The sequence below is a fragment of the Lissotriton vulgaris genome, chromosome 6 (genome assembly GCF_964263255.1).
Source record: "Lissotriton vulgaris chromosome 6, aLisVul1.2, whole genome shotgun sequence".
Classification (NCBI taxonomy): Eukaryota; Metazoa; Chordata; class Amphibia; order Caudata; family Salamandridae; genus Lissotriton; species Lissotriton vulgaris.
This window is the reverse complement of record NC_141694.1, coordinates 148,567,986-148,594,337: the sequence shown is the minus strand read 5'-3', so window position 1 is coordinate 148,594,337 and position 26,352 is coordinate 148,567,986. Positions and strand designations below refer to the sequence as shown.

General features: G+C 43.6%; 1 protein-coding gene across 1 annotated transcript in view; it reads right to left on the bottom strand.

The window, feature by feature from the left end:
- BLK (BLK proto-oncogene, Src family tyrosine kinase) overlaps window positions 1-26,352 on the bottom strand; it is a 369,223-nt gene that overhangs the window by 91,556 nt on the left and 251,315 nt on the right. The window contains exon 5 of the mRNA XM_086926186.1: window positions 5,815-5,913. Within this exon, the coding sequence (XP_086782312.1) occupies window positions 5,815-5,913 (99 nt within the window). The remainder of the gene's footprint in view (window positions 1-5,814; window positions 5,914-26,352) is intronic.

Below are 26,352 nucleotides of genomic sequence, written 5' to 3'. Positions count from 1 at the left end.
AAGTACTGATTTAAACTGATGAAGTGAAACAAATTAGAGAGCTATTTCCATTTAACCAATGTTGACTCAAGATGGGAGCGGTGAGAAGATGCAGGGATTTAGATGTCCAGGAGGGTTACAGCTTCAGTTTGTAAAGGTATGTTTCATAACCAAGATTCTATGTGCTGTCATTTGATGTGCATCAGGTTGAGCCACAATGGAGACTGCCTTGAAGAATCACATAAGAGAAGCAGCAGCAGCAATAGGCTCTTAGTGGATGAAGGAGCATCCTGCTGGTGGGGTTCAATGCATCTCCGGCAGGTGCAGGTTCAATTAACCTGCCATAGAGGATGTTGGTTCCAAGATTTGAAAATGGTTAAGGCAGTTCACCAAAACCCAATTCTGCTGTTTTTCCACAGAGCGGCTTTTTCAGAACTCATTTCTCTTAGTGCAGTCAATCTCTTGTCAGTTACTCAGTCTGATCCTTGAACCGTTTAAGAACCTACACTTGTAGAAGTAAGTTCCCCAGCAGGTAAGATTTCAATCAGGTGCACTTCAAAATGTCGGAGTGGACTTACAAAAGGACACTTTGTCCTGGGATCTTAGAATCACATTCTTGCAGGCTCTGGAGAGTTCAGTAAGAGACTGGGCCGCCAGGATTCTTCCTTCCTTGTCTGTACTAAGTTACTGCTGCATTTTTGTATGGAAAAATGTAATGTTTACATTTTTTAAAAGTAGAAATAGCATGGTATTGGGAGGTGATCCGACTCCAATTCATGAAAGAGTTCTCAGACTCTACACTCTCATTTTTAACGTAATGTTGTGCAGTCCCTGTTTAGGAAGTCGGCATTAGATAATAAAAATTCCCCAAGAAGATTTTGCAGTTGAAATCTCACATGGCTGCCAACTTCATCTATCTTTAATCATTTAAACTCACTACACTTACAAAGCCCCCATATAGTTCTTCTCATACGTACACATTATATCTCACAGAGCAGTGGAATACACTAAGGCCTTCAATATGAAATGGACTGTAATCTTCATGGTTCTAGTAACTGGGTGTTGAAGTTGACCCTCTTTGCAGGGTCAACCCCAAACCGTTTGCCTTTTCACATCCACGTTTTGCAGGGATTGCTTTTGTTGGCCTTAGGACTCTCTGCGCCTACCCCTGCTAACCAGGGCTAAAGGGCTTGTGCTCTCACCCCAAAACACATTTATATTGGCCTATACGGACATATTTAATTTAACTGTATGTCCCTTGTAGAGTGGTATACCATATACCCAGGCCTGTAAATGAAATGCTACTAGTGGGTTTGGAGCACTTATTGTGCCACCCACTTGAGTACCAGCTAAACATGTTGAAGCTGGAAAAAGTACCCTGAACGCTGTGTTAAACTGCCATGTCTACATGCCATTTAAACTCCCTTGCCAATCATTAAACTTTCCTTTTATTACATGTAAGTCTCCTCTAAGGTAGGCCCTAGGTAGCCCATAGGGCACAGTAGAGTGAAATTAAAAGGTTGGACATGCACCTTTAAATTTTATATGTCCTAGTAGCGAAAAACTCCTAAATTTGTTTTTCACTAGTGTGATGCCTACCCCGCCCACAGGATAACAATGGGGACGGTTATTACATTTAATAACCTGTAAATGCCAATTGGGAGCTGGCAGCTATGTCATGTTTGGGGTCTTTGAAATTGTGGTGAAAAGCCCTATCTATTGGTAAAATCGGGTTTTGTATTACAATTTTAAAAATACTACTTTTAGAAAATTGGCACTTTTCTGCCTGTACCTGGGATTGGTCACATGACTGAGTGTAGCTGACAGCCTTTTTGAATTCCTCCCAGACAGTCACACAATAGAGGAATTAGGTGTGCCTGAATGGGCCACCTGCTGGCAGGCTGAGGGGGGGGGCTGAACTGAGCACAGCCCCACTTACAACTGAATAGCCATACTCTGCTTTCACACAAAGGGCCTAATGACCCCACATTGGTACTGCGATCAGCTTGGAGCCAGGGAAGAAAAGGCAGGAAATTCCATGCCCCCCAAAACCACTGTATCGAAGCTTCTCCCACCTTCCAGAACCAAGCAAAAGTGTATAAAAGTAGGACCTTAGACACCAACTCTTGAGTACACTTCTGGACCTGTGGTTGCTCTGCCAGGAAGAAGGACTGCTGTGCTGCTGAAAGAACTGCCACTGTGCTGGACTGCTGCTCCGAAGCTACTGCTGCCCTGCTGTGCTGACCTGCTGCCCTCTTTCCTGGGTGAAAAGAGAACTGGATCTACAACCTCATCCTTGAACCCAGGACATCAGAGTGACTCCAAGGGCTAGTCTGCTGGAATCCTGATCTGAGCCTCAGGGACATAATGGACTCCCCAACATCCTGCACTAGCCCCTAGACCCAGCTGCAGAGGGTTCCTGACCCCAGGTGGTGCACCTAAGGTCCTGGAAGTTTGGTGTGGGCCATAGGAGCTGAATTGAAGCTTTGGAATCTTCGTGATCGTAAATGGGCCAGTTCGCACCGCTGCTCCCACCACAATACAAATCGAAGCTCTGGCAGCCACCCCTTCACGCTACCCGAAGGAAAACAGTGGTCCCATACAATTTAAATTAGTGCAATACCACAATTAAGCAATCAAAATTGGGGTTACGAATGTATACATGAAAAATAAGGAGTTTAATAAACAGTTAAGTTTAACGCAAGGATAATATACAAGAAGGGGGAAATTAGATTATAAAAGGTATAACAAAAGGGAAGGTCATTAGTAGTTTAGAGGAGTCAATAAATTGATCTTGACTTTGCAATTCCTTATCCACTAATTATATGGATTAGACAATTAGGCCCCTCCCCCTCACCATCTAGGGCGCTCTAGTGTTCTGGTCTCTAATATACCTCATGCGCTAGATATCACAATTATGTCTCTGGACCTATTTTTAACCCTTCTGCTAAAACTAACAACGGTCTAACGTACTGTCTAAATCTTTATTGACTCCTTTAAACTACTAATGACCTTGCCTTTTGTTATACATTTCATAATCTAATTTTCCCCTTCTTCCTTTTTTCTCCACACTCTTTCCCCATTACCCTTCTCCCTTTTTACCCCCTATACTTATCCAGGCATCTTTCCAGGCACTTGTTTATCACTTAGTCCTAATGAGATCCCTATACCCAAATTGGGATCGAAACGTCGTCGACACATACATCTTCAACTCTATACTGTAATCTGTATCTAATAGTGGAGTATGAGATGTAACCCTGATTGTGACTTTTTGCTTATTTACATTTGCAGAAATTGAAAAGTCACTTTTTAAGTCACTTGCCTGTGGTAAGGAAATCGGCTGATTTCCCATTACCCTTTCATGTCTGGTTCACTCACCTTTTGTATATTATCCTTGCGTTGAACTTAACTGTTTATTAAACTCCTTATTTTTCATTTATACATTCATAAACCCAATTTTGATTGCTTAATTGTGCTATTGTACTAATTTAAATTGTATGGGACCACTGTTTTCCATAGCATGTGTCTACCCTTGGTCCCTTCAGACTTTCAGGGTCTCCTTGTTCTTTTTTCAACCTCGTCACGCTACAGCATTGAGTGCTAGTGAGGGACCACAAGTGTGAAGCTCCAGTAATGCCTGCCCGCGACGCCGGCTGACTCGTTGCCCTATGAAGACAGCTTCTTGCGACACTCTTTCAACTCCTCGCATACCTCACCATCGCGAACAGGACTTATGACATGTACTTTGAGAAGGTAAACTTCACCGGGCCTAACTTGGTGATTGTAGCTGACCTGCGTTCCATCGAGTTCATCCTGAACTTTGCCTTTGACCCCGTTCAGCATGTTTCTGTTGATTGGATTTTTGGTGTTTTGGTGTCAAATAATTTATTAAGATGTACTATATTTTTCAAATGGTTTGACATTTTTCTAGTGTTTTTAAAAAAAATTATCAATGATTGAGTACTTGATAAATACTTTACACATTGCCTCCAAGTTAACCTTGGCAGCTTTTCGTGCCCCAAGCTACCCAGGGTTAAGCACAAGTTAATTTAGTGACTTTTTGTGGTTCACTGTGCAAAGGATTGTGACTGTTGCTTGACCAGGCCTCAAACCTCACAACCCCATTCATAACAGTGGCTTTACCTGCCCCATCACTATTACAAGATGCATCACAAATATGTGGATCCAGGTCTATCACTTGGACACTTTGCCTGCTCTAAGCAGCCAAAATGGCTGGGTGAAACTCCATGGGAAAATAGAGGATTAGTAGGGAATCACAGGCAGTATTTTTAATTCTCGGAGTAATTCCTCATTTCTGAGGGAATCCTCAGTGTACAACTGATGCCGTTGGCATTGGTAACTTCAGGGGTGGGGAAGTAACAGACAAAAAACCAGGCGTCTTATAATGAAGGTAATGGATTTCCCATTGCCAGCATTGTAGTCTTTCCTTGGGAAACCAGTCACCAGCAACTATTGAAACACCCAGTGTGTCACATCACCCATGTTGCTGCTTCGTGTCCGTTGTTTCCACCTGTCCTACTATTCCCCAGAGTGTGTAGATAGAGTGCAGCAATCAAGGCCACTGATTCAACGCTAGATTTAAATACAGCTGAGGTGGGATAACAGGAGCATTAAAAGCAGTGTTGGTGGTTTAGCAGAAAAACGTGTTACAGTTAAGGAGAAGTTGACACCTAGAAAGTGGGTGATCTTTTTGTGCCACACACATTTGACAGTTAGAAAACATTGGTAGTATAGTTGCAAACCATGAAAATACAAAAGCGTAGTGTATGGGCGAATAGAACTCTTCTGCTGGAGAATATACAGAAAAGCAACCTATCTATGTACCTAAAATGGGTGCCTTCAAACAGAAAAGATCAGAGATACTTAAATATGTGGAGTCAGCAATGGACATAGTTGTTTTTGCCAAGCTGCTTGATTGTGGATTGAGGTCTATGCCTGTTGGATTGCCTTCGGGCACCACTTATCACTGCTGGAACTGAGAGGCCCATGAATGGAGGCTGGCAGAGACTATTCTGAACTGTTTTAGTCCCTGAGGATGGCTGTAAGATTATGGCACAGTCATACATATGGCCATGTGCATGCATTGCTGTCATGATTTGCTTGTTGGTTCTTGTTAACGCCTTTTCTTGGATTGATCTGTGATTCTAAGTTGTCCTATGGCACTCTTTTTAGAGGTGCCAGCTTATCAGGAATTCGCTAAATTTACCTTTAGGTCATTTCACCTCTGCCCTCGCCATACTCTGTGGAGTAGAAGCTGGAGTGAGGGGATACAGTCAGGAACACTATTTGATGATCCAGAAGAATGCAAGACATTGTGTGCGGGAACGGCAATGCTCACATCTAGTTGATGGCACCTACATGCCAAACTGCAGTTTCTCCATGGGCCAGAAGTCCTTCCCCTTTTACCATGATTGACTCTTTCATTTAGACATTGCATGGTGACATATAGCAAGGCAACAGGCGGCTTGTGAAAGTTTGTTAAACAAGGGTGGGAGGGAATTCATGGCCAGAAAAGTCACTGAAATATCCAGCATATCCTGATTATCACACAGATTGCAATATTAACTTTTAACCATCACAAGGCAACAGCAAATTATCTGTCTGTTTCTACAGACTGCAAAACATTGGATTAAAATGCAACCTGTTGCAGCAACAACTAACATGATATCATTTAAACACACAAATGTATTATAGATATTTCCATTTTATGAAACATTGGATACCCGTTTAGAGAAAATGGCACAACACAGACCAGACTATTTACCCCATACACACAATTTAATTAAAAAGAAAAACATAATACTTAAAACCTACGTTTCTACTTCAAGGGAGTTCAATTTTGCAATGTATTTGCTGGGCACAGTGCCTTCTTTCCCAGAGGAAAGAGACTTGACAATCATCCATTCTCCATTACTATAAAACAGAAAGACATGATAAAGTGTGAAATGATTATCATATTTGTGAAATTTGCATTTACATATAATCCAAGCATTTGACTAATCAACAAGCATAGAGGAGAGGGAACTTTAGTAAAGTATCCTTTTGTTACTGAAACACTGATGATTGTAAAATGCAGAGACAACCATATGAGATACTTTAAAGAGGCACAGGCCTCACAATTCATGAGAAGATTTTCCAAAAGGACAGGAAGACAGTGATGCAATGTGACATGGAGGTAACACATTGCATAGACCGAGGTGTTCATTACAACTTTTTGGTATATATTAATTTGTATGGAAGCCGCAGTTACTGGCCAAAGTGGGGTTGAAAGTGTTGTGGGGAAAACATGTGCATTCAGGTTTTCCCAGATGCGTGTGAAAATCTGGTATGATGTATCTTGGAGAAAATTACTGGAACGGGGTGAAAACTCATGAAAATCTGTGTGAAAACATCCGTTCCATATTCTAGAGGTGAAAACCTGTAATGGTGTGATAATACTGCGTCCAGCAATTGTGGTGGATATCAAGTCATAATTAGAGCTCATTCAGCGACACTATAAATATTCTATTAGCAGGAACCTTGTAAATCCACGTGTAGCATAATAATCGGTATCACTAACTGCAGGAGAGGGACTCTGTATCATTACTTGAAAGCTAAGTGTGGGTGCATCCCTCCAGTGGAAAAAAAGTCATTCTTATTGTGCAATAGTTGTCAGGATGCAGTTTTTAGCCAAGTGTGAGCATGCAATATAGATGGGGTATATAGAACGTGACGTCAGAAATAAAATAAAAGAGTTTCAAATAATGGTATCATTTGATCTCTGGTAATTGTTAGCCATCAATGAGAAACAAACAGCTCCTTGTTAGCAAAGAAATGTATTATATTTCTACTGAGTCTTACAAGGGCCTACAAGAGAACAAAGATGGAATATTCTCTGAAATAAATGGCGATTTCCATTTCTCTGGGCTCCAGTTACAATTTCCAGTTGAAAGCTAAGAGGTCCAGGTGGAAACTTATTTAAATTTAAACCAGGAACCAGCTGATCCCCGTTCAGTAAGCAAACTTCCTTATTAATATCTGAGCACAGGGGGAAAAACAGTTTTTGAACCCCTAGAATCTCAAGGCCATGTCTAGGTTGTGGGGAACTAACATAATTCTCAAGAATATTAACAAACATTTTAGTAAAATGTCGGATATTTCCATGAAATTTAGGATGCCTGAAAGTTATCCTAAGAGACAACAATTTATAGGATTCGGTGGAAAATTCCCTACATTAATGAGAAGTGACCAGCTAGAATTTGGGATTATTAAGTGAAGCAGTTGATGGGATATTTCCCCTAACTACTTTGAAGGGTAAAAAGAATGATTTAGCCTGTGCAGCTGATGAAAATATTACCAATTAACTTCAGACCACAGCTGCATGTCACTAAAAATGCAACTTGTAAAGTACATGACAGGGTATGGAAGAGAGGAATGTATCTCTTTTCACTTATTCTAAAGTTCTCATCACCAAGGACTGATAGACGTAGGGCATCTTTTTATTAGATGATGGATACTTTTTAATATTTAAACATTATTAAAATCCACACATGACTCCCTGCTCCCGGCCCTACTGGTCTGCGTGCGAGCTTGTTTAAATGTGCCCCTGATAACTGGGCAAGGTTGCGGACTCCATTCTTCAACTGTGTTTATTAAACTGTGACAGTCCCCGAAGACTGGAGACGGTCGATCCTCAGCCCTATATACTAAAAGGGGGACTGGTCAGTGGCCTCAAATGATCAATTCATCGTGCTTCTTGATGTGTAGGCCAAAGCATATGCCCGTATCCTGTTGGAGCAGCTAGAGGTGTGGTTTCAAGAGCAACACATTTTACCGTTCTTTCAATCTGACTTTAAGGCTGGGGCGTCAACCCTGGATAACATCCTTGCATCATCCTTCCTGAGGCACCAAGCCATCTAAAACAACTGCCTACTGCTCTTTTGTTGCTTTATTGATTACAGTGCAGCATTTGACAGGATTGTTAGGGCTACCCTTTGGGGGAAGTTAAATGCATGGAGCATACCCCCTATGCTGCTCAGAGCCATCATCTCACTGGACTCAGGGACATGGGTCTGAGTCAAAACTGGGACTTGTACAGTCACCCGAAAAATTAGAACAAATGATGGCATAAAGCAAGATTGTGTCTTAGGCCCTCTGCTGTTTAATCTGTGCACAGCCAATTTAGGGAAACTATTGGAGTCCAGCTGCCTGGCCCCTCCCAAGCTAGGAAACCCTTGCAAATAATCCAATACGCAGATGACATAGTGATTATGGATCACACCAGAACTGGTTCACAGCCGGCATCGGATGCTTTGAAAACATTCAACCTGGCCAAACACCTCCAGGTGAACCAGGATAAAACAAAAGTCCTAATATTTGGAAGACAGAGGAAGCCCGGCGACTGGTCTGCAATATAATCAGCACAGCAAGGAAGTACACCTACCTTAGCATGTGGTTCAGCAAAAATAGTATATCAGTAGCACAGGCAAATGCTATTTTTAAAAAAAGGTGCTGCAATTACCCATGGGATCGGTCAACTGAATTGGCTACTAAGCAGTGCCTCGGCAGTCCCAATATTAAGGGTAATGAAGGGACATTTCTACCAGCCTTACAGTATTGCCAACATGCTTAGCCAGGTGCCCTAGATTCAGCCTTGGAACAATCTCACTGCAGAGCGAACAAGAAAACCTTTAAACAACCGTGATGTGCACACCACTCTAGGTTAAGGCTGGAACTGAGACTTGTGATTCAAACACTAGATCTTCAGGCCTCAATTATGAAACATTATATCAGGACCAAGAAGGCCCAGACAAAATCATTAAAAGGCCCTCTAAAATTCATCTTTGAAACCCCTGGTAACCCTTGGTTCAAATGTAGCGCATTACAACGCATGCTTTTACCACGTGGTAGGTAACAACGTGGTTGTTACAATAACACCGTTGTTACCACGCGTGGTATTACATCGCAAGTTGTTTCAACAACTTGCTCTAGGTGGCACGCTGGTTTAGGAATAGTATAAATTACTATTCCTACTCTGGTTAGCGCAACAGCAGGGAAGATGTTGGATTTAACATCCAACACATTCCCTGGTGTTGCACGTCACCTAGCGAAAGTCGTTGAAACGGCTTGCAAAGTAATGCCATGCGTTGTAACAACCGCGTTGTTACCTACCTGCGTGGCATTGACAGCATTGTAAACGCTGTTTCCCCTTGGGTCAATCAAGAAATGCTACAAAGTCTCCAGATCGAAGAAACAATCCTCAAAGCAGGGGACGTCCCATATATCATCTGGAAAAAAACAATACACCAGCAACTAAAGGTGACTTCAAGGGCATAAGATTTTCTCTAGACAATTTGCTACAGGTACAGTCTCTAAACGACTCTTACTTTGTAGGGAAATCACCACTTTTTTTTCCAGGAAGCCATAAATGTGGAATCCCGTCAGCAGATATTGTATGCGACTTGTAGCACTGCCAGTAAGAGATCTTAATCCTGTTTCGGTCGGCCGTGGAGACAAAAGGGATTGTAGGTAGTGCTCCTACTCATATGAATCATGGTTCCATCTGCTTTGCTGTTGCCCTTCTTTAGATCATCAGAGGGGACTATTGATTAGACCAGTCTGCCTGGCCCTAGGGTTGCGAACATGCCAGGAAGCATCTGCAACTTGTTTTAAAAACACTGCTTCTTGGGCACACACTCAGGTAGCTGCTTTCTTCACCCAGTGTAAGCGATCACATGCAAGGGCAGCAAGCACTGGCATAGCCAATAGGTCTCGCCTTTGGGACCTTATAAGTATTTAATCATGCAGCACAATATCCTTGGTGCAACAACATCAACTGTTTCATGGCTAAACACTTATAATTTCCCAAAGGCGAGACCGATTGGCTATGTCAATGCTTGTTCTAAAAGAATGCAGTCTACGCATGGACCAGCTTCTAGGACACCATGCCATGCTGGCAATCAAAAAACATGTACAGGTAGGTAATGTGTGGGTTTTTACTTGCAGTTTTATATAGGGTGAATTTGACCTCAAGGTATTGGAGTGCTTAACATGAGCACCAATTACACTCCACAAGGACACATTTTTTTTTCTTTTTTTAGGCACAGGGAGATAAAGTGATATGCCCTGAATCAAAAAATGTCCGTACAATTAATCAATGCATAAAGATTTTCGACAACACCCTGATAAGTTTGGAAGTTCGAATCAAAAAGTGCAACCGTGAATCATTCAAGTAGAGTGTCTTTAAAAGGATTTTTTATTCATTAACCCATAATTATAGGTAATTCATTAAAATATATTTAGTGTAAAATACAGTGCAACAAAAAGCTTTGGCGAAACATAAACCTAAAACGTATTAAGCGCAAGGTACAGTACAGTGGCGTTAAAAACTACTAAGTGAGATAACAGAAAGAAGTGCTTTGAAGGAAAATGTGTCAATTTACAGGTTTTCGTCAGGACCAAATGGGGTACCTGCGGGACGGTGTGCGCACGCTAAGGCGCACCCTATCCTCGTAGTTAACATATGTAGAGTCTCTAAATGAGTCTCTCCAATAAAAACGTCAGTTTCTTCCGGTGTTTCCTGGAAAAAACTAGGAGCGCTAATATTTACGGCTCCATGAGCAACCCCGGACTGGCCAAATCCTCGCTACGATTTGTGGAGGGAGAGACGGGCGCCGTTCGTGCCTATGCCGTCCTGGCGGGTGCTCCGTACCTGTAAATTGACACATAGGTTGAAACATGTAGACTTTTTTTAACTCACATTTCTTTAGTTTGTACACCGATAGCCCACCTAGCAGGGCAACAGGTGCCTCATATTTTAATAGTACCCGAGACACTCCAGAATAAACTCTGTGAGTGGGTAGCATCGGATACTTTTTAATACACACTTTTTCCTCTTTGCACATATAAAAAGAAAAAAACAGCTCCACTGTAATCAGGTGTCTCAGCACACCTGGATGGCATTCTGCTATCCGGGTGGGACACGATGATGAAGCATGTCACCAACTAGGTTGGTGAGTGAGGGGTCTTCTCAAGGACAAAGGACGTCCTCTTTTGTGGTTTGTGGTTAACACACTTGTTTTCCTTCCCTCTACTGAGGCTGGGATTTACCCATAAGGTTCAATTTACATATCCTCCCAGATATTGCTTCAGAGGTCTGTCTTGAATTGCAGGTCACAAGTTAAAAACCTGTCGAGCTCAACTCAGTCTTTCAACGTTACAAACTTGAGGTCTTTAAATTGAGTGTCATTAAATTGTGTACTAGTAAAATTGGTCATTTACAAATTGTAAATATTTGGTATTAAGAGATATACAAAATTAAGACATTTTAATTCAGAGACTGCAAAAAATCTACTAGGTTTTTGTAGTATCCCATGTTAGTGCACCATTCCTTCTTAGAATTGTTATTGTACATGCCTGTCTTAACATTCTATCTGTACTAGCGGTTCAGTTCCTACTGGTGTTATGCTGGAGGTGGTTGTTAAGCTGTCTTCTCAGAATAAACTACTTCCAACTTCTCTGTGGCTCCTTGGACTAATTACCACATAAATTTGGCGACGAACGGGATTCACTACCCAGCTTCAAGAGAAGAATTTCCACCTTTAAAGACATTTGTTGGAAAAATTCTGAAAATCTGACAGCGTTCGCCTTTACAGCTAAAAAGTTACCAGGTATTTTTTTTACTATAATGTTCCCATGTGTGTAAGATTGCACCAGAGGCTGTCTACTATGTTAAGTGCCCTGATTGCACCAGCGGGAGTTTTACTCTAATTTTTCTCTGCACCGCAATCCTTAAACTCGTTTCATTGAAGGATCCTCATTGTTTATTTTAACTGCCGAGCGCGTTTGGTGGAGTGCGCTTCATTTGCTGTCCTTCCGTTTTCTTTTGATCTGTGTGGTTTTACAACATTTGACTTTGTTTTCCTGAGTGGCCTCATTAATCTTTCGCCAGCGCGCGCTACTCATGCTGTTATTTCTACACAGCATCTTTCAAAAACAAAGATAAACTTACCAACGCGCGCCTGCCTCGCACTGTTCCCGTGTCTTCTCCCCGAACGAAGGAAGGAACACTTCACGCGTCATTCCGACGCCACCACGCATCACGCTACAACGTGTGCGTTTCAGCGGCCATTTTGTTTGTGATTATTTCACCGTTTCCATGACTACAAAACCACGATCTCATTTTTAAGTATTTCACCATAATTACTTCACCGTTTTTGCTCGTTTTCACTGTTTCTACCCTCTACTCCTCACAAGGACCACGCTATTGACATTTACTTAACATTTGTCATTTTTTTTATTACAAAAAAGAGAAGAGCAAACTTAGAAAACTTTGCTGTGGATGTTCCTGTTTTTCATTCTTCACTACAGACAACGGTGACTACTTTTTTTGTTTTGGTATATTTCCACTAATCCTATTTTGTCATTTACTTAACTTAAGTACCTTTTAGCTTATAATGTCTAATAACATTATTTCTCCTGCACACTTTTTACCTACTGCCGGAGATCCAAAGGTAGAATGGGATCTTTGGTATCCCACATTTCTTGCTTATGTTGATGTTATTGAAGAGGATGGCTGTTCTCCCAAAAGGAAGTTAGCATTATTAAAAAACTGTTTAGGTGGTGCAAGACTTAAAGAATTGGAAAATTTACCTCCCATTGAAAATGTTGGTTCTGGTGATCTAAATGTCTTTGATATAGTTATAAAACAACTTAGCACTAGATTTGGAAGAAAGATCAACATTGTTATGGAAAGATTTAAATTTTACTCTCGAATACAAAAGGATGATGAATCTATAGAAAATTATGTAGCTGCTTTACGCACTTTAGCTGGATCCTGTGCCTTTGAAACTATAAATTTCGAACAGGTCCTTAGAGATCAAATTATGATGCGCACTAAAAGTAAAAAAATTCAAGAACGTCTCTGGATGGGGACTGATTCTTCTCTCAGTGCTGTTTTGAACATTGCAAAGGGCATCGAACAGTCTGAACTATTTGTAAATTAAATTAGAAACCAGGATGTTAAAAGTAAAGTGGTCATTCCTGAAGTCTCTTTGGTGAAAAACGTCAATAATTTTAAGAAAACTCCTGTTCCTTTTAGAAAAGATTTTGCAGGAAGGGAGAATAGATTTCCTATTAGGAAAAGCCAAAATATTTGTTATAGATGTGGGGCAAATGACCACGTAGGCAATTATAGAGGTTGTCCTGCGTGGAACAAAATTTGTGTCAAGTGTAAAAAATCCAGGCATTTTAGTAAAATGTGTAAGTCTCCTCAAAAAGTAAACTTTTTGTCCTATGAAGATTGTGAAGACGTTGAACAACCTTCCGAAATCAACACCTTGTTATGTGTAAGTGACACAAAATGTGAAGGGTTTCCCTCTGATACCATCAGTATTAATGGCAAGGATATTTCTATGCTAATAGATTCCTGTGCTTGGTACACTTTAATTGGCAAAAATGTTTTTGATCGCTACTGGCCTTCTACTAAGTTACTACCACCTGACGTACATCCAGGTGGGTACACTGGTAAGAAGATTGATATGGAAGGTTACATGTGGGCAGACATCAAATTCAAAGACAGGACCATTAAAGGGAAAGTTTATGTTTCATCTAAGGGTGCGTCACTATTATGTTGGCCTCACCAACATGACCTTGGCATTAAGCTTGACCCAAACGCATCACCTCCTGTCTATGTTGTCCCTCCTGCAAATGATTTTATCCTCCAGTTGAAGCAAAAATTTTCATCCATTTTTTCTGGCAGTTTGGGAACCTTCACGAATTTCAAACACCGCATAATACTTAAAGATTCAGCTATTCCCATCCGACACAGAGTAAGGAACGTTCCTTTAGCCTACCGTGAAAAATTAAAGGGAATTTTAGCAGACTTAGTTGACAAGAAAATCATTGAGCCAGTAGAATCCTCTCCATGGGTTTCGCCAGTAGTTTTGTCCCTCAAAAGTAATGGCGAACTCCGTTTATGTGTTGACCTTCGGAGTTTAAACAAGGAGATTTGGATTGATAGACACCCCTTGCCCCATATCCATGAACTCATTTCTACTTTATCAGGAGCTACTGTTTTCTCAACTCTAGATCTAACTAGTGCATACCACCAAGTGTTGCTCCATGAAGAGTCAAAGTTTTTGACGACATTTATTACGCCTGAAGGCATGTTCCAGTATTGCAGGATGCCTTTCGGCCTAGCCAGTGCGGCTTCGGTCTTCCAAAGACTAATGAAGACCGTTCTAGAGGGTTGTCTTGGTGCCATCGCCTTTCAAGACGATATCCTTATTTACGGGAAAAGTTATGAAGAACATGATGTTAATTTAGAAAATGTTTTAAAATGTGTCCAAGAGAAAGGTTTAACTTTAAAATTATCAAAATGCAAATTTAGGCAAAACAAGGTCGAATACCTGGGTCACGAAATATCCTCAGAAGGTATCAAGCCCAAATTCAATCATATACAGAGTATTTTAAAGGCACCAGCACCGTTGAACAAAGAACAACTTGTGTCTTTTCTGGGCTTAACTGAATTCTATAGCAAATTTGTTCAGAGCTATGCTTCAAAGGTACATCCGTTAAGATCTCTGTTAAAGAAAGATATAAAGTTTGTTTGGAGCCACGAACAACAACTGGCTTTCGATTTGATGAAACAAGAAGTAGCAAATGCTCCTTTTCTTAAACCATTTACTCTGGGTAATGAATGCATAGTTTGTGTGGACGCAAGCAATGTAGGTTTGGGTGCTGTTTTAATCCAGAAAGACAAAGGGGATGAATGTGTAGTCTCATATGCTTCTAGGACACTACGTGGTGCTGAATATAACTATTCTACAATAGAAAAAGAACTCTTAGCATGCACCTGGGCCTGTGAACATTTTAGGCAATTTATTTGGGGAACCAGATTCCGTTTAAGAACTGATCATAAGCCCTTGATAAACATGCTGGCAGCTGGTGGTGGTAGAACGTTAACTGCACGCTTAGCCCGTCTTGCAGCAAAACTACAAGAGTTTCAGTGTGTTGTAGAGTATATTCCTGGTCGCCTTAACGTACACGCTGATTGTATGTCCAGGTTACCGTTAATCAACGCTATTTGGCGTGAACAGTGTGATTCTGAAGTTGTGTTCAACATCGATGATGTTAATGAATGTGCCACTTCTGGTTCTGCTGAGGGCATATCTGAGACTGTTTGGAGAGAAGCTATGACCAAGGACACATGTTTGTCAAGTGTGGTGGATTATTTGCAACATGGTTAGCCTCAAGAGAGGTATCTTTCTGGTGACATTCTCTCATTTTTCAAAATTCAGGATGAACTTATGTTTGACCAAGGTTTTGTAATCAGAGGTGACAAGATCATTCCTCCTCTTACTTTGAGAGAAAGAATTGTTTCTATGGCACATGAGGGCCACATGGGCATGTCCAGTACCAAGAGGCGTATCCGTGAATTCTACTGGTGGCCTGGAATTGATAGGATGGTGGATAAGTGGGTTAGTTCCTGCTCCCCGTGTGCCAAAAGCGACAAGACCGTCAAACCTTTATCTACGAGTGTTTCTCCTATCGAATTTGTAGCTTGTCCTTGGAAAAAACTGGGCATTGACATTATTGGTCCCCTATCTTTGTCTCCCAATAAGGAGATATTTGCTTTAGTGCTTATCGACTATTTTTCTAAGTGGCCTGAACTTAAAGTTGTGGATAAGGTTGGTTCTACACAGGTTATTCAGTTTCTGGATGAAGTCTTTTGCAAGGAAGGAATACCAGCCGAAATTGTATCTGACAATGGGCCACAATTTATGAGTAGGGAATTTGAATCTTTTCTTGGTAGGTGTGGAATTGTGCATAAGAGGGTGTCCAATTATAACCCTCAGGCCAATGGTCAAACGGAACGCTTTAATAAGGTCATCAAGGAATCTATCCAACTGGCCATTAAGAGTAACCTTGATTGGAAGAAATCCTTACGTGCTATGCTTTTGTCTTACCGAACCTCTCCTAATTCCGTTACAGGTCTATCCCCTTTTGAAATGCTCAGAGGTAGGAAACCTGGTTCCAAGCTTCTCCCTTGGTGGTTAAAATCCAAACTTCCATTTGAATCTTCTTTTAATAGTGATGAAGTCAAAGACAGGGTTTTGAAATATCAAGAGAAAATGAAAAACAGTTTTTTGTCTTTAAATAGCCAAAGTAACAAAATCAAAGTTGGCGATTTTGTACGAGTCAAGTTTGGAAGGTCTGTTGGGAACAAATGGAACAAATGGTCCGATCCTTGTAGGGTGATTGAAATTTTCTCTAAAGCTATCCGTGTTGAAGGGGGGAAGGTATGGAATTTCAGGAGAGTGTCTCTATGCAGGAATCCCAGCTTGGAAGACAACAGTCTTTGTCCTTCTATCTCTGTACCTGGAAATCCCATTGTTGAAGATGACACTTCCTATTCTGCTATGGTTGACACCTTTGTACCGGAGAGTCCGGTTCCCAATGTTCCTGCTTATGTTCCTCTTCCTCAATCTTCCCCGTGTGCTGATGATTGTGTCATTAATAATTCCAATGTTCTAGAAACTGTTCCTGATTCCCTAAGTTCTGCTCCCAAACACAGTGTTGTCCCTTGCACAATACAGAGGAAAAGTTCTCGTGTCAAGCAATTACCTGTAAAGTTACATGATTACTTATGTTGAATTTCTTTTCAAGCAATTACCTGTAAAGTTACATGATTACTTATGTTGAATTTCTTTTCTTGTTTTCTCTCTTTTGTTTTATTTTTTTTTATTTTTAGGGGGGAAGGTGTGTAGTATCCCATGTTAGTGCACCATTCCTTCTTAGAATTGTTATTGTACATTCCTGTCTTAACATTCTATCTGTACTAGCGGTTCAGTTCCTACTGGTGTTATGCTGGAGGTGGTTGTTAAGCTGTCTTCTCAGAATAAACTACTTCCAACTTCTCTGTGGCTCCTTGGACTAATTACCACAGTTTTCTAGCTGTGTTGTGTTATTGCGGATGCATTGAAAAGATGCTCTCAGACCGCTTCAGGAGGCCACAGGGCAGGCAGAGTTTACAGGGACCCAACCCTGGTGGATGAGGTCATTTCCCACTGGTGTCCTGGAATCTGTCCTACTATGTCTCTGCAGACTGGACCGAGTACAACCCTTCCCACCATGGACTCAGGAGAGGGAGAGCAGTCAGAGGCTTCACAGAGACTAATGTGTGGAGCAAGACCTAGAATGCCAAAGCAGACCAACAGATGCACTGACGTAACATCCGGCTCAATGCTTACCTTTTATGAGAAGAGAAAGTACTTTAACTTCATAGTAAATACTACGCAGCCCGATGGGTAAATTGCACAGGGTTGCTATATGTTGCATCTTCACAGTGAGCCATGAGACCAATCTCCCACCCGTTGTGGTTGAAATCCGGCTTCCACCATCCCTAGTGCACTGAGGGCCTAAGCAGGATTAGACTCGGGTACAACTCGCTTCATTGTCTTTTTCCAGCTATATTGGTCTTTCCAGGTTTGACACGTCTAAAGCTGCTTTAAAAATAATTTTAAAAAATAGCGCCTGAGCTCCCACATGTGGTTGGAGTAAATTGGAAAAATACTTGCAACTCACACAAAACATGTATTGGGCAAACAAGTCCTCGGTCTTATGTCAATAAAATATGTAATCGAACTGAAAAAGAAAAGGACAAGAAGCAGTGTGTGTGCATTTAGGTGAAGTCCCTTGACCTTGGAGGCCATGTTGCTGTTAGGGGTAGCATATGGCTCCACATCACTGCGACACAACTGCTTCTTGCCTTGCTTTCAGGTTTGGTGCTGTCTTGTTAAAGAAAGATCCTTGACTGGAGTCTGGTTCAGGGTGATGTGGAGTTATCTGACGCAATCCTTCGTATGTTTGGCTGATTGGAATGCAAACTCTACAAACTGAACTGCCTCCATCTACTAGTTCAGTAGGAATGATGCAAAGAAAATATTACCAGAAGGGAAGAAAAATGCACCTTGTAGCTCAGGGCATTGCCCAGCTGCTGAAGGAATCGGAATGCACCAGTTTAAAATGCAATCGGCGACTCAGCATTTTATCCTTATCAATGTTGATACAATGAGTTACACACAGTTGGGCAAATAATAATAGCAAAAGCCAGAAAGTTTGTGTAGTGAGTTGTATAAATGCTCACTATCATTATTTGATTTCCCATTTGCACTGAATTGTGGGTGAACGAGTGATAGAGGAGAGTAACGCTTGTACCAAAACATTACCAAACTGGCTCAGCTCACGATCCCTACTGGCTGCCCAGGGCCGCTGGTTTTGTTATTTCAGTGCCAACATGCCACTGCCAACATGCCTGCGATCAGCGCCCACCTTGGGCCTGATAAGGGTCGAAGCGCACACATAGGTGAGGTATATTTGCCCTGGGTCACACAATGTCAGTCATTGTATGGTTGCTGGGAATAGACCAATGAATCCCATCTTCTCTCTAATTGGCATTCTACCCCAAAGCGTATGTTCTTTGCCCACTTCCGCCTTTGAAAGGTGCTCATAGCAGGTCGGCTTGCCCCCGCCCCCATTCTCAGCCCACCTTAGCCGCAGGCCTTCTTTCCCGGACCCAGCCCGCCCCGGCACTAGCAGTAAGTCTGCTGCCTGTGGCTGTCTCGGTGATGCGATGGTTGCAAAGTGCGTGCAAGCTCCATTAGCTCTGATGCACAGAGGGGAGGGAGGAGGCGACAAGGACCCCCTCCTCCTGCCGTCACGTAATTGCTGGAGATGGAGAGTGCGATTTCGGTTCCTTATCCTTTTTTTTTTGCTAGCGACAGAGATGATGTCATCCCTTAGCTGCAATGAGACCTCCCCTCCCCGCATTCTGTAAAATTCCCTTAATGAGGCAATGTAGCTCCTGGCTGTCTTGTGTAATGATGTCTGGGGCGCAGCAAACCGCCTGCTGCGCCGGCGCATCTCCACAGGCAGCCGTCTGTATCTGTGCCCCAAAGCGCGGCTCTGCCGTGAATAACAGCCTTTTCCGATTAAATAAAAAACAAGCGCGCGCGCCTCGTGCTCAAAGTAAAAAAAACAACAATTTGACGACAGGCAGCGGAGGAGGGAAGAGGGGAGGGGGCCTGCGCCTGTTTCCCTTGCAGGAGCGAGCAGGAACCATCTGTTAATTACAAACAGATGGTGTGAAAGCTCGCTCCCGCAAGGGAATCGCCAAACGTGCACATGTTGCCATTTAAAGCAATGCAATGCGTGCACGTTTTTTACTGCAAAACTGAAACGATTCCAAAAGGTAGGCAAGACCTAAAAACTAATAACAAAATATGTAGTCGAGCAGTTCCGTATGAATGTTACCTAGAGATGCCGAACCTGAGGCTTAAATTTGCCGACCTGACACTTGGAGATTAAACTGCTAAGCCCTTAGACAGCTAACTATTATGTAATGCACTGACAGTTTATTTTAATTGTACATAGTGTTTTGCACAAAGCTTTTTTTAGATAATTTTAATAGACAGCTGACTTTATCTGATTGTAATGGTTTTTATTGACTAAACAATAAAGTTTACACCAACATGTCACAGACGGACCAGTCAGTTAATTTAGAAAGTGCAATTTAAACTATGATTTCTATTGTGCACTGTTCAGTTTTCAAGCCATGCCTTATAATCTGTGAATTTGTATGATGAATAACAACTTTATAAATGTGAATTGATGAATATTAAATTACATTAATACAGGGTTCCTTTGGTTTTAAAATTAGTCTGTCTAGTGTAATATGTTTTTGTATTGTTGTAGATTGACTTTATGCAAATTATTCTGAATTAATCATTGGTAGGAACTGAAATCTCAATCGCAGACGTAAAAGACACCAGTTTGACCGTGCAGTACTCGGCTGAGCAACTACACCCAAAGCAGACCAAGTGAAAACCACTGAACAACTGCTAATGACTATTGGCTTTGCGGGGCTCTGCGTTCACCTAGTAAAGTCTTCATATTTGGCCTTTTGCTCTCGGGAAGCATTGCAGGGTGATTGCCGAGAATAATTTGCTGTAATACCCCAACGAATTGATACAGCTTTCTCCCCACCTGCAAGCTTGTATTCTTTCAGCTTCCACATACCACAATTAAGGCAAGCAATTATAATAGGCGTGTCTGCTACTCGCGAGAATTATCCAGGATTCAAGTTTAGTGTCTAATGAGTAGACGTAGAAAGCAGTTTCAATGTTCCGAATCCTACTTTATAGAGTGGGGAGATTACAGCCGTATGATAGGATTTACTACTTCACAAGGAGTACTAACCAATGAAGTAATTTACACATTCCAAATACTCTCCCATACTCAAGGCAAAGATATAGAATATTGAATCATGTCAAAAGCACTCTATGATTATTTCCCAGGTATCTGTCATTACTGGTCACCACAGGTTGAAGCAATTATCCATTCCCAGCTACTAGTAGTTAGTGGTCGCCCTAACCTTTCTGAAACCTACAGTGAATTTTCCTATTCACCATTCCTCATTTTCACCAAAATCTATCTAAAATATATATTTTTCCCAATTACCAATCTTGACTGCTCACCCCACTCCATCTGAAATATAAATTCATTTTCTCAATTAACAGTCCTTGCAGGTCACTCAACATATCTAAATACAAGTTAATTTTTCTAGTCCCTAAATTGCTGTTAGCAGGCAGGTAAACACAAATTCACTTTTATTTTAACTATTAGTAGCTGCTAAATGCTAATAAATATCATAAGCCACACAATTTTTAAAAAATCAGATCAAAGGCATACATGAACAGAGAAATCAGTAAGCATTAAGAGCAATTACAATGTTACCACAACAGATACTGTGTGACGTACTGTAAGGTAGCCATTAAGGATGCAATGTTTTCTTGTTTTTTCAGGGGAAGCTACAGAGCATTGCTCTGGTGGCCCTTTATTTGTTGTTGTATTCCAAAATACTACTCCAAGATTAGGAGAGGCAGAACATCCGTCAATAACCTTCACATGGATTGGCGCTGTAGCAAGTCTGGAGCTAACTGCGCATCTTCACAGTTTACTTGAGACTAACATTTACACATGAGCATCTACAACATGTCTAGGCAGCTCCCAATTTGTAGTGATGAAAATATTTGCTAATATGGGGGCTGATTCACGGAACTAATCTGAAACAAAATTCTAAACCTACTACTTTTGGTATTCACAGAAGGCATTTATTAGTAGTAAAGTTAGGATTTTGTCTTAAATTTAATTTAAGACAAACTTAAGACAAACTTAAGACAAACTTAAGACAGACTTAAGACAGACTTAAGACAGACTTAAGACAGACTTAAGACAGACTTAGGACAGACTTAGGACAGACTTAGGACAGACTTAGGACAGACTTAGGACAGACTCAGGGGCCGATTATGATCGCGGACGGACTTGCGTCCGTCCGCGATCATTGAGGAGGAGGGGACGTCCGCATCGGCTGCGGAGTCCCCTCCTGTGCGATTAGGATGTGACCGCCACCCTGGCGGTCACATCCTCTATTTTTAACATTGCCGCGGGTGCAGCTTCAAGCTGCACCCGCGGCAATGTTAAAAATGCACGCATTGCATTTGCATGCAGAAAGAGGCAGGCACCGCGCTGTGCCTGCCGCTTTCTGCATGCAAATGCAGGGGGTACCATAGGTACCCCCCATGTGCACCCCCCACCCCCCCTTCACCTAGGGGGCCCGCAACGGGCCCCCTAGGTGAAGATCCGTATGCTTTTCCACGGCGGAAAACCCGCCGCGGAAAAGCACTTTTAAAATCCCATCCTGATATGGCGGACGGTGTCTGAGAGACATCGTCACCATATCAGAGCTTTTCCGCCGCGGTTGTAAGCCAGCCGCAGCGGAAAAGCTGCGGACGGAAACCAGGACCCACCAGCCATCCTAATGTGGCGGTGGGTCCTTGGTCAGTCCGCTGCGGTTTTTCCGCATCCTGGGGCCGGCGGTGGCTTCCGCCGGCCCCGAGGATGCGGAAAAACCGCAATCCTAATGACCCCCTGAGTACAGACTTAGTACAGACTTAGTACAGACTTAAGACAGACTTAAGACAGACTTAAGACAGACCTAAGACAGACTTAAGACAGACTTAAGACAGACTTAAGGCAAAATCCTAACTTTATTACTACTAAATGCCTTCTATGAATACCAAAAGTAGTAAGTTTAGGATTTTGTCTCAGATTAGTTCTGTGAATCGGGCCCATGCTATTTAACTGCTGCTTCAAAAGGCATTTAAAAAAAAAGAAATTACACTTTATGTAAAATTATATAAACCATTTATCTTTCAATGCCCCAATTTTTTTCTGAGAACAAAATAATTTAATTCCAAATTAAGGCTGTGCTAAATCTAACAACCTAATGTGCACCTCCTGTTTATTTTAGAGCATTTTCTTTTACTCAGGATCAACGTTTTGTTAAGGTGCAAACTATAGGGAGTGGGGCGGCAAAATTCCTTTCATTAGAATTTGAATCTATTGAACATAGGGGTATATTCACAAGAACGTGTGCTAACTATCGCAAGAATAGCGTAACGCAACCTTCAACATTGCAGCCTATCGCGGAAAATTAACCCTGTTTCAACGTGGAATTCCAACACGGCGGTAGCATGCGATAGACACCAGATAACGCAGCAAATGTCTGCATGAAAATCAACACCACGCAGCATAAATGCAATACGCGAACGCAAACAACATGTGATAAGGCCAACCGCTGTACAAAAAGTACCGAAAACCAGCCACAGGCCTGCAAATCCCACTCGTCTGGCGGGACAATGCACTATAAAAACCACAGAAAAAATACACCAAAAACAATCCAAAGTGCGTAGCAACATGGATGCACCCTGACCCAGCGCAGAGGCACACTCGAACCCCACAACCCCCACAGACCGCCAGCAAGGAACAACAGGCCAAGGAGAAATGGGAGAGGAAGACAAAGTGCAGACCGCAGGAAAACAAGACCAGCGTCACAGAGGTGACAGAACACTACCAGCAACTTACCCACTAGCATACCACCTGAATTGCAGTCGGAGTGCCGAGGAGGCCAATCCAGGAGGCCAATAGGCGCTGGCATGACTACCTAAACCAGGCACCAACCCGCTGCCAACAGGAAGGCAGCAACGGCGACAGGAGGTGGCAGTCCACGGCCACCGGAGGAGCTGGAGAAAACCCAGGCCACAGTCATCAGTGTGGTGACTGTGCAAGGAGGACACAGCTCAAGAGGACCTGACACAACATCAACAGGGATTGCAACGAACAGGGACTGAGGGGACGGGGGATACATGCACAATGAGGTGTAGCACACTGCACACCCACAATCACCCAGGTTCATGGCCTAGATCTCTTTGGCACACTGCAGCACACACATAGCACAAACAGCACACCCACATTGATGACAACGTGGAACAACGTGCATAGCCGACACTGCAGAACAAAGGACACAACTGGCTCCGCACATGCACAGAAACATGCCTACTACATCTGACGGAACCGGAAACTGTGAAATGGAAATGTACGCGTACAACCTCACACCCGTCATGTAGACCAAATGTACACTGTCCTGCAGAAAAATCCAGCACCCCCAAACAGTCACAATGTACATTGCCATACAGTCTCCATGCAAACCTGCACAATGCGCCAACATATATGTTAACACAAAGTCAATTCGCCCCCCCCCCTGCACTTCGCAGAGGAGCACACAACACCTTCAGCAGAGCACAGAATACAACACATCAGTGATGCCGGAGAGGACCACCACACCATTGACACCGACGCCCTACAACAGCACATGAATATTCCACGCAACCCCCCTTTCAGGACCCGGACAGCCAAGCTACTCAGGGGAGAACACCGAGCCTGCAACAGACCACACAGCAGGAAGTGCCCGCAAGCACAGCTGGCCCACGACACTTCACCCACCCACACATTGCACCCCAATGCCATGTGTCAGAACGCCAAATAGAGGTGGCCCAACAGGTGTGGGTGGGGCCGAACCCATGGAATGCGAATCAGGATACATACGTAGGTGTCTATCACCCTTCAGGGGCCACCAACACCCCACTAAATAGACCCACACTGCCATAGATACACCTGGAAATGCACATTCACAGTACAGAACCACGGGAAGGGGCGCTCAAAAAGCAGTCACACACCAATGTTGGCTCTGCGTATGATAGCCCTGGCCACTCCCCTTGCGTATTGAGTGGGTGACGACAAAGCTTCATGTCCAAGCTCCAACCCGCTGCCTGCGGTGACACGTCTACATCCGATGTACACAGCACAATGTAATGTCGTAAGGCCCAGGGCCCTCATGCATACAAGACCACAGGCACACACACAGATATCATGTTGAAATGGCTCTTTATTGGCAGGGCCACATGTACAGTGACGCCTGTGCTGGATGTGTGTGGGGTGAGTGTAAGACATTTCGCACGGAATGTCTGGTGCTGGCAACCACTTGAACATTGGACACCAGTGCAATGGAAAATGAAAACACATGCAAAAAGAGTCACCTGCTGAGCAACATGGAGTGAGCCGGAGAGAGGACAGCCAACATGCAAATAGAGGTGTCCGTAAGTTGCAGTGCACTGGGGATGGGACACTAGAGATGAGCCACTAGAGATGAGCGCGCTCATGTGAAGAAAAAGTCTCGGATTGTGTCCCTTAGATATATACCTGATGCAGATGCAGTGGGGTGTGTTAGACCTGCATCATCTTCCCCATCAACGTCTCAGGGCACCCAAACTGTTTGAGGTGAAATAGCTTCGCAACTGCTTCACAGCACAAGACGCATTCAGCAACGGACAATGGCCTGCGGTGCACTGAGTCACTGGCACCTTGAGTGCAGAGCAGGGTATCAGGGTGATGATGGCATCCATGACAGGTCTGAGCAACTCTGTAAGTCTGTCAGGACCAACGTTTCAACTCTGGCAGATGGTGGTTGGAGGTGGTTCTTGCAGTGGTGGCATGTGCCTCCTGCTGTGATGCGACGTCCGGGCCCGTCTGGACTCGCTTTGGTGTGTGAGCCCTGGTGGGATGCATTCGGGCCCGGAGGCTGCGTACAGAGAAAGGCCACAGAGAAATGGCGTTGATGACCCCAAGGCCTACACTTCAGGGGCCATCCAATGTCTCCGGAGAAGGTGTCCCGGACTTGACCAGCACAGAGTTAGTGGCCCCGGATGCACTACGGCCGGCAAAGGCACCCAGCCACGGGACGGTGAATTGCGACCTGAGCGGATCACCATCAATATCCGAGGTGTACGTTGCAGAGGTTTTTGGGGGACAGTGGAAGGTGTCCTCCAGGGCATGACGCCGAAAGGTTGATTTTATCTGGAAGCAGCAAATGGAGGAGGTTGGTGGCCCCACCGGCCTGCGTAGTTCAGGTTCAGTGGCACCACGTGTTCACTCACCTCCTGACTGTCACCCGGCTTTCGTCCGGACTGAGCCACATCTTCCTCTTACTCCTCTCCATGTGACCACTGGTCTGGACTTTGCCATTTATGATTCACGACTAGGTGCTGGATGTGAGACTACTGGTCCGCAGGGTAGGCCTGGTCACTCATCCATGTGTCGCCGGGTGGCGTTGAACAGGGTTTGTGGCATCACGTGTCGCCTGCTGGCATTGAACAGGGTTTGCGGCACCATGTGTCGCCTGCTGGCATTGAACAGGGTTTGTGGCACCATGTGCCGTCTGCTGGCATTGAACAGGGTCAGTGGCACCACGTGTTGCCAGCTGGCATTGAACAGGGTTTGTGGCACCACGTGTCACCTGTTGGCGTTGAACAGGGTTTGTGGTACCACCTGTCGCCTGCTGGCGTTGAACAGGGTTTGTGGCACCACGTGTCGCCTGCTGGCGTTAAACAGGGTTTGTGGTGCAACATGTCACCTGCTGGAGTTGAACAGGGTTAGTGGCACCACGTGTCACCAGCTGGCATTGAACTGGGTTTGTGGCACCACGTGTCGCCTGCTGGCGTTGAACAGGGTTAGTGGCACCACGTGTCACTGGCTGGCGTTGAACAGGATTTGTGGCACCAGGTGTTGACCGCTGGCTCGGATTTGGGATCACTACCATTCAGGAGCCAGGACACAGATTCACATATGGGACCCACTGGGCCTCACTGACGCCACTGAAATATGTCAACGAGGAAGTAGTAATGTGTGCCAAAGTCAGGGGGCCAGTCATGGTCTGAGAGGCTGGCAGGCTCGCGAGCCTCACGCTTGGAGCTTGCTCTGGCATGTGGTGGGCCATCCTTGATAAACGCCAGTGTCAGCTGGTGATAAGTGTGGCCTGGCTGCGCAGGGTCAGGCCTGACGGGTTCGTGGTCCAACGGGCCGGGGTACGGCAGGCGCACAGGATCGCAGCCAACTCCGCTAAGGAGGACGGCATCT